Source organism: Xiphophorus maculatus, chromosome 2 (genome assembly GCF_002775205.1).
Source record: "Xiphophorus maculatus strain JP 163 A chromosome 2, X_maculatus-5.0-male, whole genome shotgun sequence".
Lineage (NCBI taxonomy): Eukaryota > Metazoa > Chordata > Actinopteri > Cyprinodontiformes > Poeciliidae > Xiphophorus > Xiphophorus maculatus.
The window spans coordinates 7,478,391-7,497,762 of record NC_036444.1 but is presented as its reverse complement, the minus strand read 5'-3'; the positions used below and the strand labels follow the sequence as shown (position 1 = coordinate 7,497,762).

Here is a 19,372-nt window from a genome sequence, read left to right as displayed (position 1 = left end):
AACCAGTGTAATTATTTTTATCTGAGATACTTTGCAAGTGCAGGATCCACACAGAACGTCCTCAAGATGGGCTTTTTGATAATCACTGTTTCAGTTTATTTTTAGAGTTGTGCTGTTTTTATTGTAAAATTATTTCAGAAAGCTTTCTCATCCTTCTCACCGCCCTCCAGATCTAAATACAAAACCACGGCTGCTGTTAGACATCAATGCAAATTCATTCCATTCATTCTGGACATGAACGTTCAACAACCTCCTTGTCTATATTTGCAGTTTATTTGCTTCTAAAACGCCAGGATTCATACTCCATAAGGGGCACAACACATAAAAAATCTTCAGGGCAAAATGCACAAGTGTCATGCAGATTTATTTTTTTGGGAGCAGCAATGCTGCTTCCAGGCTCTTTCCGGTAGAATTTGTAAATAATGTCCTACCACCAGGATGTCTGGAGAAACATTGCTAAGCTGCATCATGCATTATAGGGACCGCTGACTCTTGAGGTTGTGGTGCGGTCTCAGACCAGTGTGAAGGAGAACTTGCTAAAAGATATTCATATTTTCCAACTGTAAAATTGTTTTGCTTATAACCGATGAAGCATTGGTTTCTTTCATTAGCATTATAGCCATAACCTGTACTTTGAACTGAATTACAGTCTTAGAAACAAAGCCATACACTTGTACTCAGTATAGATAGTGAAAATAGTAAGGATTATATTTTTCTTTCTAAATTGATCTTTTTTATTATTTAAAGTGATGGATATCCATTACATCATATATTTTCCAAACTTTGTTCATTATTGAAAAACATTGTTTTGTTGTTATAATGTTTGGTCAGTTTCTTCATAACTTTTAAAGTTTGAGTTCAGTATTCTGTAGTTGCTTTACAACATTGAATATTCTTGTACGTACCAAACGCTTATGAAAATAAAGCAATAATATTCAAATCATTTGTGGGGTTTATTTTTATTTAAATAAACAATGATAAAAGTATCACAGCATGTTATTTAATATATAATTTAATAGCATACAGATGGACACAAAGCTAAGAACTGGGATATAAACAGTTAAGCTTGGTTTTCAGCAGAAGTGTACAAGTTTCTGAAATTTCTTACTGGCTCAGTGTCAGTTCATTTAAGGGGATTTTTGCATAAGAAGTAGGTCAATTCTGAGCTAATTCAGGAAATAGGCTTTAACACAAAGTCCTTAATTTCCAGATGTGAGTTTGACATAATCCAGCAATGTGTCATACATATTGATTTCATATTAGATATGTAATAAGGTACTTTAATGTTCAGCATGACTGGGTGCTGGCTTTAAGACATCTCTTGTCATCAAACTAATTCAACAAGAGTCACAAAGAGCTAATTCCTTTTTATCACGATGTTTCTTGTTATTTCATTGATTGAACATAGAATCAAATATATAAAAGGTTTCAAATTAGTTAGTTTTTTCCTCAGTCCTGCTCCCTTTCTCTTCCTTATTCATCTCACCGTCCACCAGAACTCCCAGCAGATCCCCCTCAGTCAATGAGATTCCCGAATCATTGGCTGAGTTTTGCTGACTCGCTTCTTGTGAAGGTGCAGATGTAGAAACTGTGTTCATGTTGGTACTCGACCCAGCACTTCCGCTCCCATTGCTCATCCTCGGATTTGAGGTGAAGTTTCCATGGTTGCTAAAACCACTGTGGCTTGTTCCATTGCAAAGACTTCCTGTTGTGGCAGCGCTGTTGGTGCTTGTTGCATTAATGCTGCCGGAGCTACTGTTGGGATTACAAGGATTTGGTGCCGCTGTGTGAGAGGGGGGAGTGAATGAGAACACTCTTTCACTTCCACCTCCCGTTGCCCGAGCACTCAGGAGTCCTGGCTGGCTTTCAGCAGCTGGGAGGGTTTCTAAAGTGAGGCGAGGGGGAGGCGGGCGTCGGGACAGTAGGCCATGTCCTGGTCTGAGTTTAGATATTGGGCAGAGTTCCGGTGCTGGGTCGGGGAAGGAGAATGCTGGTCCACTCTGTGAATCTCCCTCCCCACTGAGCCAGGGAAATGCAGAGGATGGAGGTGGTGGAAGATGGTTGGGTGTGTCAGGAGCCAGTAACTGGGAGCCCACTGTGGGAGGGGCCATGGAGCTGCAGCTGCGATCCCAATCGTTTTGGGTCCGCCGGGGATGCCGAGGGCGAGGCACTGCCGGGGGCACACAGTGAATTGGTGTTTGGGGGCAGCTGTAAAATCCTGGCCTTTCATACATGGGAACAGTGGAGAAAGCATAGTCCGGATCCTGGTCCTGGTTCAAAGGGTAGCGGGCTTGAGTAGGGGTCGATGGTGCTTCTGGGTGCAAGTAAAGAGGGAAGCGGTTCAGTGGAGCTCCAGGGCGGCGGCGAAGCAGAGGAACCCGGGATGAGCGAGGAAAGTTTGGGGACTGGACGCCCAAAAGACGGCCCAACCCTCCAAGTAGTGGAGTGGTATAGTTGGCTTCTTCATGTTCTTTGATTTGTTCCAAGTTGGACTGGAACTCCATCTCCTCCTTAGGAACACTAGAGGGCATCAAGTGGATAATTACCCAGGTGTAAAGTATTCTTTGATTGTTTTTCAGGTAATAAACACATTAGTTTACCTGATATCTAGAGCCGAACCCATGAAGGAGGGTTTACGGTGTTCAGCACTGGCAGGAGTGTAAGGAGGCTGGGGCTCCGACTCATTCCAGTACATGTCCCTCTCAACCAGTGGCAGGCTGTCATACATCTCATCCACGGACAAAAGAGACACCTGAGACATAATGGAAACCTCCACAAGTCAAACACAACAGCCGCTGTCTGTTAAATTTAAAATACAGCTGGGAAATAGTTTGTACCTGCAGGTTTCGATCAACTAGCCAGTTTGTTTCAAAGTCATCATCATCTTCACCAAAAGGGTTTATGAGTTGCTCCGCCACCTGAGACCATCAAAACAATAGATCATGTTATTGAAAGCTAAAAGTCAGAAGTGATGATAATCTTTTAACTTTGTCTCACCTTCAGCCAGCCAACATAGAAAAAAAACTGCAGCAGGGTAAAAACCGGCAGGTAGAAATCCACATCATGTCCCGGATATCCCTGCGCAGGATCCAGGAATTGTCGGCCGATCAGACAAGCCAGAAAGAAGCTGTAGACCGCAACTGTTGCCACCTAATTCAAAGGCATCAGTCATTTGTTTAACTGCTACTGCTGTTATTGAGATCCCCATTGTAGAAAATAAATCCCCCCAACCTGTGTGTAGACGAGAGGCAGGCTAATCCAATCATAACCGTACAACTTCATACACTTTGCCCTCAGGCTGTTCAGCTCCTGAACGGAAAAAAAACAAAAAATGGTCCGGGTAAAATGAAGGATGTTTATAAGTTAATTCATGTCTAGCCAACAGGCTGATGTAAAACAAAGACCTACAGTGAGAATGGCTGTGAGAGCCACATCATTGTTGATGCGACCCTCCGTCCGTGCTCTCAAAGCCAAGTTAACGAACCATGTACAGGGCACCCAGAACTTGTTGTGGGGGGAAGGTAGATCCTCCAGGTGCCTCAGTTCCTCTGAGGTCATCAAACCTGGAAGGAAGAAACATATCATAGAGATGAAGGTGTTATTTTATACCACAGGGCTGTTGGTATAAAAGTATACACCAAGATCCTTTCAAGACCCGTTGGATGTTTTTCATTTGTAAGCCTATTGGATTTCATTGCCATGCCGTACCTGCCTGCACCAAATGCTCAGTGGTTGGAAACCTCTTGTAGACGGCAGTACTGACAGAGCGGTAGATCAGAACTCCTGAGAGGTTGACGTAGCGCATTAGTGTTCTTCGGGTCAGCCTTGCAGTGTCATCTGTCCCACGGACATGGCCTCCTACTAGTGCTGCCAAGCGGTCTGGCCAGGGTATGTTCTCAAACTGACCCCACCAACGGGAAACAACCAGAGTCACATAGAAACCTGTTATTTAAAAACAAAAAAAAATGAACATCAGATATGAATCACAGTTTCAAGAATTTGTGCTTGACTTAAAGGGGCTGTATGATGCAAAATTCACATTTTGCATTTTTATGCACTTCCATTTGGATCTCTTACTTCTAAAAACAAACCTAGCATGTGAAAAACACTTTTTGGCAATAAGTTAATATTTTTTGGTGTCTGGAACATGAGCTGTTTTAAAAACCTTCCAAATGTAATGTCACTGCCCTTCACCTACAATAGCAACACCAGCGAAGACCAGCCTATCTACCTACAAGTGGAGCTGGAGCACATTTGGTCAGCTGGTTTTACTGCTTTATGAACTGTACAATGGCTGCTGGAAAAGACAAGTGCTTTGTTAATGACTTACCTTCCGGAAACCAATTGCTGCATTCTTGTTGGTTGTGCAAGATGCTCTATTTCTACATTTCAAAGATGTACAGTTGTATAATTGCACATCTGTTTGCAGCCATTTTTTTATGTGCGAGTGCAAACATTGAGTTGCAGGACGTGGCCAACATTAGCTTATTTGGATTTGAAGTGGCAAGAGGTTCTAGAAATCCTCATTCCGAAAGGAGTTCAAAAGTAAGCAGAACTGAGCAGACTAAAATCTCATTTAGTCTGCTCAATCATTTTGCAAAAAGATTTTATGCAAAAAAGTGTGATGAACATGTTTTGTGTAGCATATATAACTATCCTAACCTGTTCAAGAAAGCACAACAATTCACCTTTAAAACCACCAAAACCAACTCACCCAACACAAACGACACAGGGATGAGTTCTGCGTAGCGATCACAATATATTGACAGCTTCTCAAACAACCTTTTCTGCTCACTGCTTAGTAGAAACCTGGTGAATAAAAACAAAGTTCATTCATAAGCAGTAACACACCAGTTACCCCAACATGTGTGTTTTTGGACTGTGGAGAGAATACACCCATGCAAAGGGAGAATATGCCCACTCCACATAGAAAATCCTTAACTAGGATTTGAACCCATGACCTGTTTTGATGTGAACAGTCCTGCAAAATATCTTTTCAAATGTAATTTCAGTTTCTTGTCAGTGGTTCTCAGTTTGTGCGCTGAAACTCTCGTAAGGGGCTTACTGCTTCTGTCAAACATAATTTTCCTTTGAAGAGATTTGCACAAGTAGCAACATAGCAAGTGGTCACAAACAAGCTTTTTTCTCTACATAATCCTCCTATTTTGTGTCAGGAATGTTTTCAGAAATGTACGCCAGAACATTTCTCACATTTGAAACTTTACCTAATATTGAGTGTTGTCTAAGCTTTATGATTAATAATAAAACTATTAACTGCCCTCAGTTGTTCAGAACAATGTTTTAACCAGCTTATTAAATGACTGACTATTAAAGCTTAGAAAAGATATTCACTCGATTTACGTTCAGGCCGGTTCATGGCTTCTTAATCCTTAAACCTGCAGGGACTGTTCACCCAGAGGACCTTCAAAGTATCCTTGACTGATGTTTTTGCCGTAACCCTGAAGTGTTTTGCTAAAAGAAGTTTTGACTGAATTTCTGTAAATATGTGTCAAAGTACAATCCTGTGGATCTGCATTTACCCCTTTACAGACTTGTTTTTTTCTAATATGTACATTTCTACATTTCTAACAATTTTGTAAGTCAAAGATAAAAGCCAAAAAACAAACTATTTCAAAGAGATGATTTTATTTTCCACATGAAAAAACTTGTCCCAAACAATCCTTCCAAATACCAAAACTAATTACCCCTTAAACAATAAGAGGTTTAATTATTGTATTAATTCTTCCATAACATAAAGGCAACTCGCTTTTATGTTATGGAATAATTTTGACCCACTCTTCTGTGGAAAATAGTCTTATTTGAGCCACATTGGTGTGTTTTTGAGCATCAACATAATGTTTACAGTTACAGGATCTCAATTTCATATAAGTCCAGACTTTGATTAGGTCACTCCAATGCCTGTAAGGCGTTCTGTTACCAGAATTGGATTTCTGGTCACAGAAATGTGACATTGACCCTCTTGTTCTTTTTGGCCAGATTTTCTCTCCGTCATTTTTCATGTTGGGCCAGATTTGTTTGTCCCCCTAAAAAATAAAATCAGTTTTGTACTTTGTAGTTATCTTTGTTTAATACTAAAATGCTTTTAATTCTTTGAAACAGAAATACATGTCACTTCTTCTTAGGCTGTCTATTTACAAATTTAGAACAACTGATAAGTTAATTCTCAATATTTTTTGTCCAACTAAAAATACATTTGCATTTTTATTTGATGATTACATATTGGAAACCTTGACTGTGAAACAGCTTCAGGCTAAAGGTGGTATTTTATCTAGGAAGTTATTTCTTTGTTGTGTTTGTAGTTTTATTTTTATTGTGGCTGACCAGCACAACATTAGTTTTTATTTAGGAAATCCTCCATTTACCGTGTAAATGTAAATGATAGAATTTGTGTTTGCTTTCTATTTCTTTAATTGAATAAATAATTGGAGTGATTAATAATCAATATAATCATTGATTATGCTGATATACTACATACTATGTATTGTTTTTATGCTTGAGTAATTAAGAGAAATATTCAAAATCTGCTTTGCTTTTTCCACAAATTGATGTAATCACTAAGTGGGCTAGGTAACAAATTCATTCTTCAGAGGGAATTTTTATAGCTCATGTAATCAAAATAGTTAATTGATTATATTGCTATTAATTCATACACAGTAATATATTTTAAGGTAGCACATCTGCATTAAAAAAATAAAAACAGCTAAATCTGTTTCTAAAATGGATTAAAAAAACCCAACTGCTGCTGTCAATGTGAGAGGAAACGCCTGATTTTCTTAGATACTTAATAATGATGCAGAATCCATCAGATTGTAGTAACATGTATCATAACAAGCACCATACATCATTATTAGAGCTTTTATCTGTACTTATGCAGAATCCTACTACATTTTGTTTTTAATGAAGGTTTTAAATGATTAATCGACTCCTATGATTACCTGTAAACAACGCTGAAGAAGTAATAGAGTACAGTGAAGATGATGAGCTCTCTGTACAGCAGTTTGTAGATGCTGCCTTTCCATCGCAGGAGCAGGTGAAAAAAGGTCCCCAAACCTGCATCAGCAACTCTTCGAGAGTATGTCACTGTCATTGCTGCTTTTCACTGCTTCTTCTAGACCAATCTGTAGGCAGAATGTGGACTAACATGAGAGAACCTGATGGAGCGTCTTTGTTTTTTGGGCTTTGCTTGAGTTCAACTTCAGTGTTTGAACTGGAACTCATAAGCCCAACCTGGAAACAAATCTACAAAAACAAACAGAGGGATTAGTTTTATAATACATATGACATTTTATTATTCTAAAGATTTACCTGCATTGTGAGCTGAGACACATTTTATTTAGTCAGCCTATCATTAAATAAGTGATTTTATTTACAGTAATGTTTTTCAAATTAGTCTGCTAAAACACACCACGAAGTTGCCTTTTAAAGATCACCTTTCAAAGTTTTACTATTTAACGCTCAGAACTGACTGATGCACTCACCAATATGAAAAAAAAAACACCTGGCCATCCTACTTGTTGTTGCTCGAGATGTGGGAAGGCAGAGCCCAGGGACAATGTTGGAAACGGGAAAGAAGGAAAGGAAAAAGTAAGCAAGGCTCTCCCACACCTCCGGTCACTTGATGTGTTAATCTGTCTGTGCAACAAAGCTGCATTGTGAGGCCAGATCCTGCTAATCTGAGCAAATCTGAGCACCGCACTGCTGCCACAAATAGACATGAATGTTGAGTGCTGTGATCTGACACTGAGGAGCATATCACATATTAAAGTTGTTAATTCATACACACACATATTAATTTTACTATACTAAAAAAAGCCTGTCTGAACATATCATTATCTCTGAAAGAACACTTGGTTTGTTTGACTGAAGCGGTTTTGAGCCTTCAGGTGAAAACTATGTTCGACCCCCTCAGCTGGAAGAAATGTGTACAGCTGAGTTGTTACTGGTCAGCAGAGGTTAGTGATTAACCCTTCCTGCCAAACCAGGAGACTCAGATCAGGGCGACGTGCGGAGAGTTTAGTGAACTAAACTCACAGGATTAACTAAGCAGAAAAGGGCTGTTTTTGCAGATTTGTGTGCTCTGGCAACAAGAAATCATGCTGGTGAGTATTTACTTTGTATTTTTTTAGTTAAAAAACTATTTTAAACATGTAGATTTAGAGTATTTTACAAGTGTGGTGCTTAACTTACGTCTGATTATCTGAAAGAAAATGTATTTCTTTAGCATAACTTGTGAAGAAAAAAGTCTTTCACCCTGTTGTGTGGATTTTAAGGTATTGTTTTTGACTTTCTTCTCTGTCAAGTGCTGAAAAAAACCACAGACATCAGGTATATCCAGCTCAATTTCAACAATTTGCCAAAGCAATTCTTCACAGAGGATAATTTGCTGCTTCTCACTTGGACTGCTTGAGAAAGAGACAGAACCACATGGATGCTTTCGAGGGAATTCACAGCGTCCATATTTCCTCATCTCCACCGACTTCAGCCTCATCCACCCGAGGGTATGAAATCCTGAAGGCAGGTCAGTCCGGAATAGCAGTCTACTCCTCTTCAGTTTTCTTTGGGACATCTAAAGTGCCTGCAGTCAAACACCAGTCCAGGGCAGAGGAAGGCTGTGTTGTTGGACAGTAAGTGTCACTTTCTGAGCAAACAGTGGCAACAAATCTGCAGAAGGGAACATTTTTTTATTTGCTTAAATACCAAAATTGAAAGTCTATGCTAACATGGCAGTGACAGTATTTGATATAGGCAGTGTGGCTTTCTGCCCAGGGCGGCACATCACATGGTGGGCAAAAAAACCCCAAAGGTTATTCAAGTTTCTGTTGGTTATTTGGATGTTCAGTAAGTGGAAATAAAAAATGCCACTAGGTTAGGCAAAATGTAGCACTGTAAAGACATCCTGCTGTACAGCGAGAGAGGTATGCTTTCACATAGCAGGAGCTGGGCGGTGCACACTGCTAAAACATCTATTATTGTGTTGTTGTTCCACAACAGAGCGAGATTGTGCTGCGTCAAAGTGAGTGACGTGTAGAGAGCTTTGCATTGTTCAACATTCTGGCCTACATTTTAAACCAACATGACATCATGCCTCAAATCAGAAATAACTTTGCTCAGGGAAGAATCAGCCTCAGTATCTCTTGCTTTTTTAGCACAATGGAAAAACATGTGGGAATCTAAGTTTCTGAAATAAAACGTGATTTTAAAGTAGAATAGAAAGTGAGTGTCATAAGAGGCTGTGTCTTTTCTGGTTATATGTTAACATTTCTGATAAATTAGACATTGAAATAGATTTTATTTCTACTGAATGCTGTTGTGTTGGGCCCCAGAAGGAGATGCTTGCCCGGGGTGCCAACTATAGGATTCCCTCCATTTATTAGCTCAAGCCAACACAAATAGAGTTGGGACTGATCAAGTGTCTTTGAGCCAGTTTATGTCTCTGTAATCCTTGCATGACACTTCTTTCTTTATGTTTGTGGTTTTCACTTTGATATTAAAGTTTGGCATTAAACAATAAATATCCTGGACTTGAAATGGGCTTTAAAACTGCGCCTAAAGAACTGTTTTGTATTGAGATAGTATCTGTGTCTGCTGGGATGAGTCTGACGGGAAACTGGGAGTGGAGGTGCTGTCATGTGACCAGAGAGGAGGGCAGAAGAAAAGGAGAAAGTTGTTTTCTGTCTAAGGAAATGAGTATTTTATAGGACATTCTGAACGGCACACCAGGAACGTGTTATAAACCAAACTGCTATACTGTTTTTCTTTCCCTTTTTTGTTTTTGAGTCCTGCTCCTTCTCTGCTGCTGTTCTTCTTCTTGTCGACGTCAGCGTCCGCATTCCTCCCCTGTGATTTAAAACGGCTGGGATTAGTTTCAGCGAAACTAGCTACCCTTAGCTCACTGTGTTGGGTTGTTTATTTGTCTAACAACGAGAAGAGTGGAGAAAAAAGGAGGAAAGGGGAGGCTGACACGCGTGAGGACACCAGTGGGGGTATTTGTCTGCTGTCCTGGACGCTGACAGGGTAAGGCTGAGCATTAAAGATTAAAGAATTGGGATTGACAGCTAACTAGCTCAGACTGCTTAAAAACCTTATTCATCCACTCTTCGACTCAAACTGGGAATTTAAATATTACTAAAACACGACATCCAAAGGCTGCGAATGCAAAATCAAAGTTTTTCCAAACTATGGTTCGTGGTTCCTCTCTGGTCCGAGGTTGGGGGAAAGGATGTCAGATATTAAAGCTAAAACATGTCATAAAATTCAAAGGGTTTATATATCAATCCAGGCTGTTTCATCTAAAGAATATTTTTTTTAAAATGCTCAAAGGAAATCCAAATACTGAAATGATACATGCATAATGAAATCATGTGTTCAGGTTAAAAATTAAGACGGTTACTGTGCTGTAAACGCTGAAGTTGCTCCAGGTCAGTTCACATTGCCACCAACTGAGATTCACTTTCTTGCTCTTCCTACTTCAGACCTCCAAGGAAATCATGGTGTTGGTGTATTTTTTTTTCCTACACAAATGACAATTGTCATTCTGTATTAAAAAAAAAAATCCCAAATCTCGCACTTAATTTAATTCATTTATTTTTATAGGGACTTTGTACATAAACATCATTGCTCCAATTGTAACAAACAAAAAGCTATTTTTTATTGCCTGCCACTGCATGGAAAAATTGTACATTATCTGAAAACCTCATATTACACTTCATTCTCGATTTATTTTTGCTCTAAATCCCTATTTAGACCAGTTGATTCTTATAAAACGTGATAGATTATAACCCCAGACCAAAACACAGTAAAAATGAGTGATATTTATTGAAGTTACAAAATGCACATTTTCTTATTAAACTCAGAATTAGAATCGTTCTAGGAATAGATTACAGAGGGTTTTTTTTAATAAATCTGCATGGCAAGGTAACAATAAAACAGACAGAGGTACAAACTACTTACAATTTTTGATTAAAGCATGTTTAAATGTCTCAAATCAGTTGAGTTTTTGGTAGACAGGTGCTCAAAATCATCATCCTACTTTGTCTTTTGTCAATTTTAAATTTCTACTCATCTTCTTACAAATTAAACAAAAATAATTTTACTGGATCAAAACGCCAGCAATCAGCCAATGTCATAGACAGGAATGGGGGATGCATATTTAAACATATCGGTTCAATTATGTAATCACAATGGGAAACGTGTACAACTCATTTTGTGTCAGACATGCACAAATGTCCTAAAATATATAATTTTTAATGAAGACTAGGTGGCCCAATATAACCTTTTAAAGCTTTTCTATAATCTCTCTTACCATTTTCATCGTTGTGCTTGGTGGTGAGATGAACCAGATTTCTCATGTAGTCTTATTTGTCACAGTCCTAATTGCTTTAATCTTTTTAATTAACACTTTAATGGTTGAATCTACAGACGTTTCTTTTCCTGTCCCAATTTTCTGATGATTGCATATCTGTTCAAACTGTTAAATTTCAAAAACTAAAGCACTAGAACAAGTCAACCGTTTTGAGCTTGATAAAGGCTGGATTTGTCACACTGTGCAATGCAAGATACCAGACTGTACAAACTGTTACTGCAGCAGAATCACGTCATAAAAGACCCATTAGTCCAACAATGAAAGGAAGACAAGTTATGGGTGTTAACGATCTTATTATTAGCGTTGACTCTGAGAAGAGTGAGATGAGGACAAGGAGCAGACGTCTGTCACAAGAGCACTCACACTCCAAGATTGTATTGTAGGTTGTTTATGGTCAGGAGAATATTATCACACTGAATAGAGACATATTAAAGCAAAACCTTGAAATTTTCTGAAAAAACTTTCCTTCAATCAGAACCTTGAAGAAGGTTTTATTTTTGTGTTTCTCGTATTTTAAAAACTGAGCGAACTGTGCCTCTGTATCACGTCTTTGTTATTTCTCGGGGAAACAGGAAGTCATGACTTTCTAATTAAATACAGCAATCAGCTTAAAGTATACATCTAAAATCTTCAGCTCTGTTTATTATTTTATGAACTCCGAGGAGTAATTGTGGCAATAGTTTTGTTTAAATAATCCCCTTCTAAATAAATGTGCTCAAAGTTCAGTGAGAGAATATGCTACTGCAAGAAAAATTGAATTCATGTTACAGCTTTTTACACATCTTTATACCAGATATCCCAGTAAATGTTGTATATTATCTGTTGACATAAGTAGGTTAGTAAGGGAAAATGTGTTCCTCTTTTTCAGCAGTAAAGGTTTCTACAAATTATTTAACTCCACGGCTGTAAATATAAGAATACCAGGGTTAGTTTTCTGTATTTCAAATAATTTAATGATGCCAAATGTTTGGAGGTGTTGAGGTGGTAAATAAAAATCTTTCTGAAACAGCATAACACAATCTCTTTCTGCACACGTTTATGACATGTACTCAACACAACAACATATGTTTTCTATTCCCCTTTTACGTGAGTATTTTTCTGAAGAGTTTATGATGTTGTGTTTTTTGCAGGTTGGTAGATCTGGATCCAGAGCCGGTGACCACAGTGGAGGGAGGAAGCCGGGATGGGCCCATCTCAGGCAGACCGCACGACGATCTCTGCCGGCTCCGCAGCTCCTCACTGGAAATTAAAGAAAAAGAAATCAGAGAGAAGGGGTCAGAGATCCTCCGGGAACAGCTAGACGCAGCAAAGAGGGTATCATAACCTACTTGGTGTTTGCACGCGTGGCATACTGAATATAGTTCAAAATGGGTGGGAAGAAAAAGCTGACCATGCAGATGTTCTTCGCAGTAAAATGTGTTTCTGTCGTTTGTTTCTTCGCATCTCAGGAACTGAAACTAAAAGACAAGGAGTGCGAACGTCTGTCGCAAGTCAGGAATCAGCTGGAGCAGGAGCTGGAGGAGCTGACTGCCAGTTTGTTTGAGGTCAGCAGCGTTCGCCGCTTTCTGCTGAGTGGACTTTAACTCTGCTAGCTGCTGACTGGGAGCCGCGCTGTTGGAGTTATGGAATGAGCGCAGATGCTTACGTTTCAATCTGGATGAATTTATTTCCTTAGTACTTCTCAACTTCTCAGGGAAAAAAAGGGTCATCAGCATAATTTTTCAAATGCTGGAAAAATTTAGAAATGCATTGTTTTGTTTAATTCATGTGGTGACTTTATTTCGACAGGAAGCCCATAAGATGGTACGTGAAGCTAATGTGAAACAAGCAGGGGCAGAGAAACAACTGAAGGAGGCTCAAGGAAAGGTGTGCCACGTTATTGTTTATTTCCTTGTCATAAATAAGGCCTTTTGTCCACTTTACTCTTCTATTTCACACAGTTAGTGAACATTTATGTCTGGATTTTGCTTCCCAGATTGATGTTCTGCAAGCGGAGGTGACTGCGCTCAAAACTCTGGTGTTGACGTCCACGCCTTCCTCACCCAACCGGCAGCTGCATCCCCAGCTGCAGTCATCGGGCTCCAGGGGTTCCTACAGGCGCGGTGCGGGCCACATCCGCACCAACAGCGTCGGCGCAGCCTTCCAGACCTCATCTGGAAAACCGGAACCTTCTACTGTTTCCATTCAGTCTGTGGCTACAGAGGAGCGAGAGGTAAGTGGGAGAAACTTTTTTTTCCCCAGAACTTGCACATTCCTTTTTTCCTCTAGCTTCATCTCCTTTTCAGTCAACTCCATCTCTTTCTCTTCTCATTTTCCTTCTGCAGCCACTAACCTCTTCCTGACCTGTTCTTCCTGTCTGCTGCTGGTTTTCTCTTCCTTTCTCAGCCTGCTGTTCCTGCTCTCCTCTCTCTGATTCTCTGTCTACTGCCAGGCCAGTCAATCAGTGTAAATGCTGGCCAGGACCAGAGAGAGGGCATAGGAACTGATAACAAACAGGTAACTGCTTGTAAGACATTCATTCGCTGTACTGTCGTGCACCTGTGTCAAACTCGAGGCCCGTGGGCCAAATCCGGCCCGCCATAGCTTTTAATGTGGCCCTTTAGATCTTAAACACCAAGCTTGCTTAAAAGTTATGTTTTTAATCAAATCAATCCAGTTTTTATCTATTTACTGCCAAATTATATCAATCAGTCCCTCCAGTTTCTTGAAAACTATAGTGGAAATTCACACAAAATAAACAAATCCCCACACATACATAATTGGGAGTTTATTGCAGATTTTTCTCAAAAATTGTCAAAAAGTTTCTTACTTGTACTAAACAGCTGCCTCCGCCTTAATTGATGTCAGATTATAGTCCAAGATCTATACGAGTAATAAAGTCAAAAGTCACATTTACTGTCATAAATAAGTGTAAATATTTCCAAATTAATACCACAAACACTTTGATTTTTATTGCAAAAAATCACAATAAAGTATCACAAAATCCTGGAGGGACTGAAAAGATGTTCAATAATATTATTTAATTTTAAGAATTCATTGACATTTTAACAGCTTGTGAACAAGTTTTATCAATACATTCTGGCACATCTTGATTTAAGATCTTGATTTGGCCCACAGCAAAAATGAGTTTGAGTGTAATTTTTCTAGTTTCAGGTTTTTAAATGCATCACTAAAAGTTTAAGCCTTAAGGATCACAAAGAGAACACACAGGAAACATATTTTGACATGAAATATAATAATTATCAGAACATTTTAATAATGACTGGCTGAACATCTTACAGTTACATTACCATAGCAATCGCTTGGTTTTTTGTCAGCGAAAGCTTAATACAAGCATCATAGAGATCTGTGACATCAATGACTAAAAACGAGAGGCAAATATTAGAAAAAGGAGCAGATGTAATGTTAGTCGTGTGGAAAGCAATTTGGAAAAATATCTACTAAGGCTGAGGGCTATTGAGCAATAGTCAGAAGGTCATATGATTCCAGTGAAGGATCTCATGATTAAAGAGGAGACACGCTTCTGGATTGCCCATCCATCCATCATTTTCTAATACCCTTGTCCCTAATGGGGTCAGGAGAGGCGGAGTCACCCTGGACAGGTCGCCAGTCTGTCGCAGAGCAACACAGAGACAGACAGGACAAACAACCATGCACACACACCCACACACATACACACGCCCTCACAGCTGAGGAGAATTTAGGGAATTTACAGTCATGTTTTTGGACTGTCGGAGGAAGCCAGAGAGAGAACCCATGCATGCACAGGGAGAACATGCAAACTCCGTGCAGAAAGACCCCGGACCAGAAATCAAACTCAGGACCTTCTTGCTGCAAGGCAACAGTGCTACCAACTCTGCCACTGTGCTGCAAAAAATTTTTTTTTAAAAATCCCTCCACACTGTTTCACGCTTTCAGGAACTTATGGTGCAGAGACACCTGAGAGAACGTCCTCCTGGAATCAATGCAAAGCCAGATTCTTAATTTAATGTAGAATCTCTATTCGATTTTTAGTTTTTGAAACAATATCAATTCTGTTCGATTAAAAAACTTTCCTTACGAACACAGGGTGGTCTACCAGGGCTACAATTCATATTGTGAATGAATATATTAGGGATGGTCAAAAGGGACTAAAATAAATAAATACATCATTAAAACATTTATTAAATCCACCATAGAACAAGTAAATGTTTAATTAAATGCTTAAATTATGTATTTAATAAACAATTTATATATAGGTGTTATTAAATCGTTAAATTCAAACATATAATTGGTGGTGCAAATAATTAATTAAATGTGTGTTGTAACATAATATTCAGAAAATGAGGCTAAACAATCAAAACAGTGATTGACAACATACAACTTCACTTGATCAAAAAGGTGAAGTTGTTCTTTAAAATGCATTTTCTGAAATTTATAAAGGGATATACAGTTGCACTGTATATATAGATAGATAATCCCTGCTATTAGTTAAATAAATGTCCTTTTACCAGCTTCTTTTACAAAAGTTCACTTACATTTTTTGGCTTCTGGATGCACAATAGATTTGGGTAGGCCACACCATAAGCTTAAACTCGCCTGGTTTGTCTGCCCGCCCTAAAGAAATTATGTGTACATCAAAAGAAGTAAGTAAGAAATATTTGCAAGAACTTTTTGCTATATTTTTCCCCTCTCTAAGCCCCTTCCAAAATCTACATATGGAGGAAAATAAAGATGAAAAAATGAGAAAACAGATGGGACACACACATTTTTATTTTTTTAGAGAACTGAAATGGCTCAATTTTTGCTACTACGCATATCGATCACAGTATTTCTGACATCACGTCAGAAATACTGCCACCTACAGGTGGGAGTTAGCACTCACTTAAACCTAAAGTTTTTGTGTGGAAAATTTGCAATAAATTCACAATTATGCATTAGCAAAAAATAGTGTTTTTTATTATCTTGCCATGCAAATATATATTTTTTTTTAACATAAAATGATTTCTTCTTTCATGTAAACCTTTTCTATCTCATACTAACTTGCCAATTAAAGGTGGTTGGTTAATGTACGTTGTCGCTTCATGACTCGAGTAGTCAGTTCACTGACTGTGTTGGTGATTGTTTGCTTTCTCTCCGCAGATGGACTCGGTTCTGTTTGCAGAGTTTTTGTTGTGGAGGGAACATCCGAGTCTGGACCGATCCTCCGCCTTCCTGAGTCGAGTTTACCGCGAAGACATCGGGCCGTGTCTCTCCTTCACGAGATCAGAGGTCAGAGTCTCACTGCCTCCTTTGCAGAAGCCAAACCTTGCTCCTCTCATGAATGTGTGCATGTGTGTGGATATTTAACTGCCTGTTTTCCACAGCTGTCCCAGCTGGTCCAGAGAGCAGTGGAAAACAACTCCCTGACCATCGAACCTGTGGCCATGTCGGCTTTACCGCTGGTGAAAGCATCGGCTTTAGAGTGTGGAGGTCCTAAGTGAGTTTGCGTGTTTGTAGCGATTGCCGTTCTGTCCTCTGTTTCACTACCTGGTGGTCAAATCATTATCACTGTTTGTGGTTTGGGCTCATTCACTGGTGATTTCTGATTCTATAGCTGTAAGTTTTCCACTCTTGTTAACGTTGAGTGGTTGGATCCATGGGCACACTAATAGTCACTGTCTCATCTATAATCTTTGTCTTTTCCAGTGGATTTAGGGCTTCAGTAGAGACGTAAGTCCTCTCAGGAATCAGTCAAACTTTATAATTTGCACTAACTTGTGTTCTTGTCTTCTCGTCCAGATTTAAATGTTAAAAATACAATCTTTAAACTCTGCATGTCTTTGCAATCTACAACCATTTCCTTTTCTTTCTGTGACTAACTTTCTGTTAGTTTATCGCTATTGTTTTTATGAATGTATTTTAAAAATAACTCATCTCTGTTCAGGAGAAGTATTTGCACTGTTTTAACTTTTTCACATTTTGTCATTTTACAATCAAACTTCATTGTATTATATTGGGATTGTATGCGACACCAGCACAGAGCAAAAGTGAAGAAAAAAAGATACGTTTTTTTGGTTGCTTTTTTTTCTAAATCTGAAAAGCGTAGCTTGGATTTGGATTCAATCCTTTTACGCTCACACCCTTAAATACAATTGAATTATTTAATTATATTATATTAAATACAGCTGTTCAGTTAAGAGGTTCATTCAAGAACATTATTGAACAAACAGCAGACCAGATTTAGGTTGTAAAACAATATCCTGAGCTTTAAACATCTCGTTCAGGCAAAGATGACCATGGAAACTCTGCAGAGTAACTGCGTGTGTGAATTTGTTAACAAGACATCAGTTGAATGCGTCACAAACCTGGCCTTTGTGGAACAGTGGCGGGAAGAGAAACACTGGTGAAAGAACGACACAAGAAGTTTCATTTAATGTTTGCCACATGCAGCTGTAGAAAGCAGCCCAGAAATTGTGAAAACTGTCTTTTTTTTCTACCACCTCACAATTGTGCTCCACTTTGTTTTGACTGTCTCGTAAAATCCCACGAATTCTTCAGTTTGTGGTTTCAAAGTGACAAAATGGTCAAAAAGTGCAGAGTTTGACGCTCTATTAAATACTGACTGTCGACACTGTTGGAGCAGAAATGTCTTAACAGCTGATTTTTCTGCTTGTAGAAAATGTGCTTTGAGCGGCTTGTCACGAGTCTGCCAACATCGCATCAAGCTGGGAGACAAGGGGAGCTACTATTACATCTCTCCATCAAGCCGAGCTCGGGTAACCGCTGCGAGTTATTTTCAAAACTAAGTTAGAAATCGTTCTGTTGCTGCCGTGGAGAGCTGCAGAGTTTAAATACTTCTTGTTATCTTTCCAGATCACGGCTGTGTGTAATTTTTTCACGTATATCCGGTACATCCTGCAGGGCTTAGTGAGACAAAATGGTAAGTAAACATAAGCATCTGTTTTGTAGCTTTGTTTTGCTAACTTTGATCTTGTCTGATGGCATATTTTTCCGTCATCTTTCAGCGGAGCAGATATTCTGGGAGGTGATCCGACTTCGTAGAGAGATGGCTGTCGCTAAGCTGGGTTTCTACCTGACGGACCAGAGCTAAATGACTTCCCAGCCAGACTGAGTCCTGATTAGTCACAAGTCTGAGAGTTAGAGAAGTCTAATTTCAGTTCAGGACCAGGTTGTACATCATTAGTGAAGGGAAGCAGGAAATGTGCCACATTTTGGGAATGTGATGAGAAAATCAAACCACCTGTTTGATTACGACCTGAAAATAATTATGGGATTATTGCTGTGGTATTCCCCCTGTTATCGCCACTTTTGGGCTCCATTAGGAAATGGGAAGGATATTATCTTCTAAAGAAATGTTCTGCAGAACTTCTTATTGGAGCTCAATAGATGTATTGATATAGAGTGACCTAACAGACCAGAACCACTCCACGGAGTTTGTCTCTTACTTGAAAAATTCAGCAACATTTGTTTCTCACAGAAATATAAAGCTCAACTCCTGCCTGCATTCAGGTGACATACAATTCAACACGTCTTCGCAGTCTCTCGCGTGTGCATGCTCTTCCTGCTCTGCATGATAATAACATCATAAACTAGTCACCTTCAGCCTCTTGCAGCTCCATGTGATTCCTTTATTTAATCAGATATATTCTCATTAATCACACCTTTACTCTCAGCAGTCACAGCTTTACATTGTACAGAGGATAAGAGCTTTATTACAGTTAATTACATTGCTTCAAATGTACATTTGCACTCTTCAATGAACAGTACAATAAACAAGCCATAAATTACATAGCCATATTAGACAATGATTTACCTCAGAGTGTAAATTTCTTATAGTAGCCCACTTTTGTTTTGAATAAAACATGAATCATTTACTGTGCAATATTTGCTTCTTAGCCAAATTATTGTTTTTTGTAAGTCAATGTAATGATGAGTAACAATGGAAACACTCCAATAAACATAAAGCACTGTTGCTTAAATGTGTGTTAATTGTGTGAGTTGTTTATT

At 39.0% G+C, this 19,372-nt stretch overlaps 2 protein-coding genes across 2 annotated transcripts; one reads left to right on the top strand and one right to left on the bottom strand.

The window, feature by feature from the left end:
* Nucleotides 1-1,021: 1,021 nt before the first annotated feature.
* On the bottom strand, nt 1,022-7,575 carry LOC102229874 (bestrophin-2-like). Its single transcript, XM_005806980.2, has 10 exons — nt 7,500-7,575; nt 6,957-7,139; nt 4,715-4,809; nt 3,709-3,942; nt 3,409-3,563; nt 3,232-3,309; nt 2,998-3,150; nt 2,838-2,918; nt 2,601-2,752; nt 1,022-2,520 (listed from the first exon to the last, which is right to left on the bottom strand). Exons 2-10 carry the CDS (start codon nt 7,106-7,108, stop codon nt 1,434-1,436), a joined length of 2,187 nt encoding a protein of 728 aa, XP_005807037.1. The 5' UTR covers nt 7,109-7,139; nt 7,500-7,575; the 3' UTR covers nt 1,022-1,433.
* A 2,190-nt stretch (nt 7,576-9,765) lies between these two features.
* LOC102230137 (guanine nucleotide exchange factor for Rab-3A-like) lies at nt 9,766-19,348 on the top strand. The gene is made up of 10 exons (XM_023324503.1): nt 9,766-10,035; nt 12,514-12,697; nt 12,832-12,927; nt 13,172-13,249; nt 13,359-13,595; nt 16,505-16,633; nt 16,729-16,841; nt 18,021-18,120; nt 18,218-18,284; nt 18,370-19,348. The coding sequence occupies exons 4-10, from the start codon at nt 13,184-13,186 to the stop codon at nt 18,453-18,455; spliced, it is 798 nt and encodes a 265-aa protein (XP_023180271.1). The 5' UTR covers nt 9,766-10,035; nt 12,514-12,697; nt 12,832-12,927; nt 13,172-13,183; the 3' UTR covers nt 18,456-19,348.
* Nucleotides 19,349-19,372: the final 24 nt, after the last annotated feature.

Coding starts and splice junctions, on each gene's coding strand:
- LOC102229874 (XM_005806980.2), bottom strand. CDS start 7,108: ATGACAGTGACATACTCTCGAAGAGTTGCTGATGCAGGTTTGGGGACC. Junction 3,310..3,408: donor CTCTCACAGCCATTCTCACT/GTAGGTCTTTGT, acceptor TTTTCCGTTCAG/GAGCTGAACAGCCTGAGGGC. Junction 2,753..2,837: donor TAGTTGATCGAAACCTGCAG/GTACAAACTATT, acceptor ATTATGTCTCAG/GTGTCTCTTTTGTCCGTGGA.
- LOC102230137 (XM_023324503.1), top strand. CDS start 13,184: ATGGTACGTGAAGCTAATGTGAAACAAGCAGGGGCAGAGAAACAACTG. Junction 13,596..16,504: donor TGGCTACAGAGGAGCGAGAG/GTAAGTGGGAGA, acceptor TTCTCTCCGCAG/ATGGACTCGGTTCTGTTTGC. Junction 16,842..18,020: donor TTAGAGTGTGGAGGTCCTAA/GTGAGTTTGCGT, acceptor TTCTGCTTGTAG/AAAATGTGCTTTGAGCGGCT.